At 31.3% G+C, this 9,473-nt stretch overlaps 1 protein-coding gene and 1 pseudogene across 1 annotated transcript; one reads left to right on the top strand and one right to left on the bottom strand.

Moving 5' to 3' along the window:
- The first annotated feature begins 2,689 nt into the window (after positions 1 to 2,689).
- Positions 2,690 to 3,424, top strand: LOC133693865 (NRR repressor homolog 1-like). Its single transcript, XM_062115221.1, has one exon. The coding sequence runs from the start codon at positions 2,839 to 2,841 to the stop codon at positions 3,169 to 3,171; it is 333 nt and encodes a 110-aa protein (XP_061971205.1). The 5' UTR covers positions 2,690 to 2,838; the 3' UTR covers positions 3,172 to 3,424.
- A 348-nt stretch (positions 3,425 to 3,772) lies between these two features.
- On the bottom strand, positions 3,773 to 6,909 carry LOC133693864 (pentatricopeptide repeat-containing protein At1g56690, mitochondrial-like; annotated as a pseudogene).
- Positions 6,910 to 9,473: the final 2,564 nt, after the last annotated feature.

Raw genomic sequence — 9,473 nt, 5'->3', positions numbered from 1 at the left:
GTTTATGAGATTTCTTTTTCATGTTTTTAATTGAAAAAATAGTTTAAATTTGATTTTAGGATAAAAAAAAACTTAGATTTTGATTTTTTAATAACCAAAGCCCCCGAGTGGTGACCCTAGTAGATTATATAAGGCGTCATCTGTCTAAATGGATGATGTGCCATTCGTTCATTTCAACACATGCGTGCTTAGACCTTCAAATTTATTAAAATGGTGTTTAAATAATTATTCAATTATATTTCCAAATAATTTATGATGATATTAACAATTATTTTTTGAATAATTATATATTAACTTTTCATATTCAATATAGATGAAATATCTATTTTTTATATATTTTTTCTCAAATTTATTATTTAAATATATTTGTGTCAAAATGATCAATTCATCTCTTTTTTCTTATCATAACTTTTTTTTAAGATTATTATAAGTTTTTATTATAAAAAAAGTACTATTGATAAAAAAAGAAAGAAGAAGAATTCATTAATAAGGAAAATGAGTTTTTATTAAAGAGATATCTTTTTTATTCTTATTTTTTATTGTTGCATTTTTATTTATTTATTTTTATTACTTTTAGTTTTTATGCAATAAATAACATAGCTAAAAGAGGTGCATTTTTTTTGTTAAAAAATACATTAATAAAAAAAAAGAGAATTCATATTAAGAAAATGCATTTATTCTTAAAGAATTTAAATTATAAGTTTTTATAAAATCTATTTTTATTGTTATAAAATTAAATAAAAAAATTTAAAAAACACCCCACAACTCAAGATCAAATATTTCATACATTTTAATTTTTCAACTTTTAATCTTAATTTCTAATTAGCATTAAGATCTCTTTTTAAGATTTATTAATTGATATAATGTTTAATATATTCTATTAAATACGTTCACAATATGCTCTTGTATTCTTTATTATTATTATTATTATTATTATTATAAATTGACTGACTTGGAATTCTATTCGAACTTTGGCTAGCTAGTTGGCTAGTAAAAAAAATACAAAAATAAGGGATTTGAACCCTTTCCCGCTTTTCTTTTCACACACACAGTTACTAATTGACCATGAATAAACTTGCGATATAATATTAAAATTAATATATTTATACATGTTAAGATCTGTTTGTTTGTCAAAAAATAATTTTTTTTTAATAAATTTTGAGAAAATAGATTCCAAAAAAGTAAATTATTTTATGATATTTGATAGTGTAATGAAAAATAAGTTGAAAAATATTTTCTAGTATTTAGTTATATCATAAAAAATAAGTTGGAAAGTAACTTATTAATGTTTTATTTTTTTCAAGTTTATTAAAATAATGAAGAACAAATCTTACAAATTAAAAAGTTGAATGAGAATGAAATTGAAAAAAAATATAATTTCATAAATTATCTCAAATAAAATAAATAATAATCAAAATAATAGAGATCAAATCTAAAAAATAAAAAAAATAAAAGATAAAAAAATTAAAATAATAATAATTAACATTTCATAAATTATTTCAAATAAAATAAGTAACAATCAAAAGAATGAGGATTAGATTTGATAGATAAAAAATTTCAATAAAAAATAATAAGAAAAAAGCAAATAACAATTATAAAAGTGATGAATAAAATTAATATAAAAATAAAATTAAAAATTAAATATTCAAAATAAAATATATATAACGATGAAAAGTTTGAGAATCAAATTTGATATAATCAAAAAATAATATAATATTTTTAAATTTTTTACAATTTTTAAAAAGTATTTTTCGTTTAAATTTTTTAGAAAAATATTTTTTTAAAAATCAAGTTAAATTTTTTTGGTTGGAAAATTTTTTTCATTAACTAATTTTTTTTAATGAAAAACAAATATTAAAAAAAATTAAAAATAATTTTTTGAAAGCTACTTTTAAAAAAAAAAGCGACAGCCTAAATATTTTTCTATAATTCATCTATTAAATCAACCCCCCACCTACTTGATTGATTTCACAACCTGTTGACCTGGGAACGTGGCTGAATGAGGGCCGTTCTGCGAAATTTGTGACTAGACTGAACGGTAGGCTGTAACTCTATGGGCAGCATCATTGGAAATTTGGAAGAACGTTGTGGAAGGCAAATTGGTGTGCAGGCTTTACAGCTTGTCAAGCCTTTCATAATAAATTTATTCCAGGCAAAGTAAAAAACTTTTCTTTAATGATCATCTAGAGGAGGCTTTTACCTTGCCAAGCTGCACAGTTGCCTCTAATAATTTATGCCATTTGCTTAAACCAGCCTTCTTTTTTTTTTTTGTCGGGGCAGCCTTGCATTCACCTCTAATAATTGATGCCATTTGCCTAAAGCAACTTTTTTTATTATTATTGTTGTTTTTTCGTAGATACTTGTCTCATCACAAGATTATCTGCTTAAAAAATCATGATTCTCATTCATTAGCATTTCCGAAGATAAAATCTTTTGAGGATCGAAGTACTTGGCCACTAACAGGTACAGTTTCAGATATCATAGAGCTCAACAGATACAACAAAGACAGTTATCAAAGCTGACAGAAAATTTACAGGAAAAAGATTCTTGACTGATGCAATCCTATGACGTATATGATCAAGCACTAGTTAATAGCAGCTTTGAAAGAAAGCATCCTAGTTGATTCACTTCGGTCACCTTCACTGGACCAAATTAAAAGGCATCACAACCTCCAGCAGGTCTATGTCCCCACTAGAATGACATATTTTCTGTGATTTTGTACCCGGGCTGTATAAATATACAACTACAGTCACCCTGCAGTGACAAGGCAGTAACTGATCAACCACTAATATATAGTGTGTGTCATAAAAGTTCGGTGAAACAGCACTAACAAAGCAAATGGAGGAAGAAAGGAAAAACAAGCTGAGTACTTTTTCTGAAGAAGAAGAAAACGACGATGAGGACGAGAGAATTGAGAAGTTCTTCGCGATAATAAGAAGGCTTAGAGATGCTCGCATGTATTCGAGAACCTGTTTGCGAGAACAGGAGGCATGTAAGATAGCAAAGAAGGCAAAGAAAGCCCACGCACCTGTATGGACTCCAAAGTTTCAACTGGAAGATTTTGAGGAGCCAGGGTCGGAATCCACTCGCATATCTCAACCAAGTTCCTCAAATAAGGAATGTGGAAAGGAGAAGAAAGAAGAACTAGATCTGAACCTTACCTTGTATTGACTGTGGAGGTCAAATACAGTGCATGGGATATGATATGCTTCAGAGTAGTATTTTCAAGATGCATGAAACATGTGATGCAGCAGAGTTAGAGCAGTCGTGTGTGTTGAATAAAAGGTTGCATGTATGTTCAGTTGGGTCGGCTTTAATTTTGCAATTTTTTTTTTTTTTGTAATATTGTTGTTTTTACATTGATGAATCTTTCATATTCAAGGTCATCAAGAATATTAAAAGATGGATTAGGAGTTTATTTCCACTTTATAGTCATCATCTCAGATTACACTACCAATAAACAATCAAGCATCCAAGCATTGACATATTCTGTGAAATTATGTTCGCGTGCAATGCATTTCTATTATTCTGGCTCAAGAGCAAAAGTCACTCAGTTATGCTATTGCAGCAAAAACCACTTCCAAGTTCAAAGAAAGACATACAAAACGCATACCAGATATATGATCTCTTAATTCCCTGTAAAAGTCAATCAACAATAGTTTGTATCCCAAGCACCTGAGATAAATTTTACTCCTGGATGTAGAGACAAGTGTGTTTATTACCTGCAGAGGTGTCTGGAGATGTTGGTACATGGGATAGTGGACATGTGAAGTACTTGAAGCTCGTTACTTGAATTGGTTGGAATAATAAACATTTTATATAAAAAAAATACTTAACCCAAGTAAAACATGAAACCTTTCTCAGTTAGAATGTTAATGTAAGAATTTAGCATGCTACAAAAGCTGGAAGTTTCTCCCTCAACAAGCCATATTCCAGAACTAACATAGAACATCTGCTTTTCAATCCTTTGCGGTTGCTTGTCCGCACTCTATTTCTTGCAAACTTCCATTGATAAATTATTGATTTAGCTGATTGGAGGACAGTTCTTTATGTACTGAATACTGCAAATGTGAGGAAATAGGCACAGACATTCCATCGTTCCTCCACTGGCACAAAGCCTGGGGACGTAGAGATTGCTCTAAGGTTTGAAGGATGCAACAATGCATCAACATCCGTGACTTTGATAATTAAAGTGTAAAGCTTCTGAAATTGTTTTTCCTTCAATTTTTTCTGGTCTTCTGGAGAAAATGGTATGTATGACTACGTCTCTGGACTTCATTATGGCTTTTATGAGCTCCGGTCAGGATGTTGCTGGTTTATTCATCAGCATTCATATGAAATATAGTTGACATTAGCATCTGAATTCAGGATTGCACCATACCACATCTTTGGGCACCAAAATCTCTGGAGGAGCCTAAGAAGTGTTGCCATCTTGATCTTGGCATCAAAAGGCCCAGCCAAAGCTGCATCCGTCCAGTAATAAGGTGCTTGTAATTACCATTAGTCACTGCGAGAACACAAGCCATCCTTAAAGTGATGGAATCTATTAGTATCCCTCAAAATTATCTCTCTCCCAGTTACTTGAGCTATTAATTTAATTGTTGAATGGCAATCCCCACAGACTCGAAGATTTTTCATCACTCGAATAGGCATCCCTTCTGGCACTTTCAGAAGTCCATATGCAACAGCCAATTTCTCACTGTGATCCCGTAAGCTGTGCACCTTCTCTTCTTCATCAACATCATGCATCACAAAGCTACCATCAGGACAATATCCAGCTTCCCTTAACAACGCACCTAATTTTCCCAACTTTTTCAATATCATTTCATGCTCAGGATGGCTTGTGCTACCTCCCCCACTGAATATGTGCACTTTCTTGTCCACTTCAATCTAACTACAACCAGGCGATTTTCTCAAATTCCTCGCCCTCATTGTTTTTCTCAATTCTACAACATCTTTCCACCTACTTTGGGATGCATAAAGGTTTGATAGAAGGATGTAGGCCCAGCATTGTTAGGTTCAAGCTGTAGAAGTTTCTTTGCTGCAATTTCTGCCAAATCCAAATTCTTATGGGTTCTGCATGCACCTAATAAAGCACCCCAAACAATAGCATCTGCTTCCACAGGCATATTTTCAATCAAATTCATTGCCTCATTTAGCTTCCCTGCTCGGCCAAGTAGATCAACCATGCAAGCATAATGTTCAGTTTTTGGATCCACTTGATACTTTGATTTCATTGACTCAAAAATTTCAAGCCCTTCTTTAACCTTCCCAGTGTAACTGCATGCTGACAGAACTCCAATAAAGGTAATTTCATCCTGTGCAATGCTTGAAGAGAACATGTCATGGAAAACTTTTAAAGCTTTCTCTCCAAAACCATGCTGCGCATAACCAGCAATAATGGAATTCCACATGACAATATCCTTTGAAGAGAACCTATCAAACACCTTTTTTGCTGTCACAAGATCACCACACTTGATATACATTGTGATCAAAACTGAAGAGACGTATATGTCTATATCGAATTGTGATCTTACCAACTGTGAATGAAACTGTCTACCATGACCAAGACTTGCCAAGCTACAAAAAAACAGAAAGAACTTTTATGACGGATGGGAAACTTGGCCTAACCCCTTCTCTTTGCATCAAACTAAATAGAGCAAGTGCTTCCAATTCAAATCCTTTTCTCTCATAAATCTTAATCATCGTGCTCCATGTCCCATCATCCTTCTCCCTCATTTGATCGAGCACCAACCTCGCTTTCCCCACCTCCCCATCCAGCCCAAACCCCATAATCATCTCATTACAAGCAGCAACCGGTTTCACAGGCATTTCCTTAAAAAGTTCAGCAGCCTCATTAATCCTACCACTCCTCGTATACCCCGTCAACATCGCTGTCCATGTCACCTCATTCTTATCCGGCATCACTTCAAACAACTTCCTAGTCACATCCACCTTACTCTTCATTGCGTACCCACTGATCATAGAAGTCCAAACAACCACATTCCTCGGAGGCATCTCATCAAAAATTTCTCTTGCTTCAATCAACCTTCCTTCTGAACACAATCCATCAATCATATTAGTGCTAGCAACAACATCCTTCACGGGCATCATATCAAAAAGTTGTCTAGCCTCATCGACACGGCCATCTTCAATCAAACCACCTAACATCACAGTCCATTCCTTTCCGGCATTCTCCAAAACAACAATTCAGCCTCCTCTATCAATCCCTCTTGCACGTACCCTCTAATCATCGCTGTCCACGAAACCACATTCCTCTCAGGCATTTTATCAAAAACTTTTCTCGCTTCAGAAATCATTCCATTCTGAACGTAACCAGAAACCAATCCATTCCATGAAATCGTATTTGTCTCAGGCAATTTATCAAACAGTTTCCGGGCTTCACGCGGCCGTTTGTTTTGAAAGTAACCAGCCATAATTGCATTCCAAGAAGTAACTGTTTTGTCTTGCAAATCATCAAATATCTTTCGAGCTATGCGTATTTGTCCAAGACGTGAAAAATGGGAAATTTGAGATACTGCAGCGAAGGTTGAAGAATAAGTTCTATATGGAATCAAACGGGACAGCATCGAAGAGCAAGGAAGGGAAGTACCCAGATGGCAAAAATGGTTAAAGTTTCGATTTTGATGGTGCCCAGATGCCAAAAACAGTGAAAGTCGATAAATTTGATGATTAAAATTGACAAAAAGCTTCGAAATAACATGGGGGTCCACAGAACGAAGTGGTGGTTATGACTGCTGACAATTTCTTCCGACCCGACCCGCATGATCTTAATATCACCCAATTCTATAGTATCTGTTTTTTAGTTGGTTTGATAAAGTCGAAACCGATTAAATAAAAAAAAATCCGATCCAATTTCACTTGCATCGAGTACAAATAAAAATCTCACCCGATTCATCACTCAACCGATACTTGACCTGGGACTTTTACTTTTTTTTTGAAGAAAAATATAACTATTATAAACCCCATTATAATTTGAATTTTTAAAAAATACGGGTTAACCCGTATTTCTAAAAGTTCTCAAAATATTAGTTTTTAAATATAATACGAAAAAATAAAAGATTATTAGCTAGATAAATAAGATTATAAGGATGTGTTTTTGTGAGGCTCTAAAAAAAACATATTTTTTTTAGAAAAAGGTAAAATTAATGGGGTCAAGTCGGGTATGCAGACAAATGAGAAAAACCCTTCATGTGACCGGACCCAGCTAGATTGGGTGTAAAAACTCCGACTCTGCCTGACCCTTTGCCATCTCAAAGCAATTGCTTTACTTGTGTTATTACAGGTAATGAGTTAAGATGACAAGTTGTGACAGACATGTCGTGAAGTGAATTTGGGGTGTTGGGCCAATTTTGATCGACCCACCAGAGCCAAGTTTTACCGGGTTAGGCTGATTTTTATAAGGTCTCTTGAAAATTCTGGTCTGGACTATCAACTCGGGCTGGTTCAATGGCTGAGTCACCAAGTTTTTGTTCACTTCTAGTTTAATAATATTGGTTTGAACTGCTCTGGTTGGATCATAATTAAAAAAAAAAAAAAACCCCAAAAAGCATGTCCTGTGTCGATGAGTGGTCTGCTTACTGCTTTTTTTTTTTAATTTCTTGACTCTGGACCTTTTAATTAGCATTATGAATAATTTATTTTACTTAATTCATTAGACAAATTTGAAGAATGATAATTTCATAATATGAGTTTAATATGATGATTAACGAGACATTATCTTTCCTTATATACTAGATTGAAAAATTAGATTTAATATAAATGCATGAATGTTAATTAAAAAAAGAAATGACAAGGGTTTCTTTTTTAAGATTGTTACAACTGAATCAAGTTTTTTCCTATTTGAACCGAAACGGAATTGCCAAATCACAGTACAGTCAGTTCTTTTAATAATTAAAAAATTAGTCTTGATATTCAAAATTGATTTATTGTTATCGTGAGTGTCTGTGTGTGCATGCATTAACAAACTCTAAAGGGCTTGAGTGTTTTAATTTAACCTAGATATAGTTTATTACTATAATAAAATTATTAAAAGATTGTTTGGGGTGCTCAGGTTTTTTTTTAATAATTTTTGCACAATAAAAATATATTTTTACCCCAGAATCAATAAGATTTAAAGCTGTCAATCAAGAGTTTTTTTTTACTTTTCATAAACTTCTAAACAGTTAAAATACTTATTTATCCAAGTTCAAAAGGTAATGGGGTTGTTACACTAAAGTTTTTTTTTTCATTATTCATGTATTTGGCATTTGAAAAGACAAAAAAAAAACCTTTGTATTTGAGGGTATTTTTGTACCTTCACATGGGTTTTTGGATTGATCATGGAGTGTTTTGGTATTTTTACATTGATTTTTTATTTTTTCAATAAAAAAACTGTTGTGTGTTCATTCGTGTCATTTAAATAGCGCTTGAAACGTTACCTAGTGGCTAAACCTAACATTTCGTCATTTATGTGAATGCCTTTCAATGTCCTCTTCCACATGGTGTGACGCATGTTGTTGTATGGTTGTCAAGTTATAACCGATGGTCATTTCTTTTTTTTTTTTTCTCTCTTGCCATGTAAAGTGCATGATTGTTCTTTTTTTTTCAATTTTAATTCTTATTCTTTTAATTTTTTATTTATTTTTATTTCTTTTATAGAAGTTTTTTTTTATTTTTTAATTTAGTTATTCGATTATAATTTTTCATATGTTTTGTTTTTCATTTTGATTCTTATTCTTTTAATTTTTAATTTTTTTCATCATCTTTTTTGTTAAAGTTTTTTTTATTTTCAATTTCATCATTTAATCAAAGTTTTTTTTCCCTAATTTGACCCTTATTTTTTATTTATTTTCTTTTGCTAAAGCTATTTTTCAATTCAATTTAACCTTTCAAATGATTTTTTGTGTTTATCTACTCTCTATTTAATGTTTCCTTTATTTTCACCCTTATTTTTTTCAATCCTTTTGTGTAATTGATTTTTTTTACTTATCTCATCTTTCGACATTTGATTTGTTGGAGATTTAGCTTAGTATGATCTTATTGATTTGTATTATTATTATTTTAATATTGGTTTTATGATTATCTTTAATTTTTTATGAGCTTTATCCTGATCTCATAACTTAGATCATGAGTTTTACATGTCTTTTTTTAATATAAGTTTTTTTTTAAATATTTTATTTGTGTTTGATTTTTCAAGATATTATTTTAATTAATCTATATATTTTTTAGTTTTATATGAACAGACTTTATTTCTCAAAATAAAAAATATTCATTTTAAAATAATATTTATGATGTGTTTGGCCTTGTGTAATATGTTTTTTAAGGTGTGAATTTATTCAGTTAATTTTATTTGTGTTTATTTTTTAAGTTACAGGCTTTTAAGGAGTGTATTTATCTTTTATTTATTTAAATAAACAAGTTCAATAAATATAATCGGGTGAATATCTTATTTTGTGTGATTGAATATTTTG

This window comes from Populus nigra, chromosome 5, assembly GCF_951802175.1.
Source record: "Populus nigra chromosome 5, ddPopNigr1.1, whole genome shotgun sequence".
In the NCBI taxonomy this organism is placed as follows: domain Eukaryota; kingdom Viridiplantae; phylum Streptophyta; class Magnoliopsida; order Malpighiales; family Salicaceae; genus Populus; species Populus nigra.
The sequence above is the reverse complement of the archived record's forward strand: the minus strand, read 5'-3'. Positions and strand labels throughout refer to the sequence as shown.

Coding starts and splice junctions, on each gene's coding strand:
- LOC133693865 (XM_062115221.1), top strand. CDS start 2,839: ATGGAGGAAGAAAGGAAAAACAAGCTGAGTACTTTTTCTGAAGAAGAA.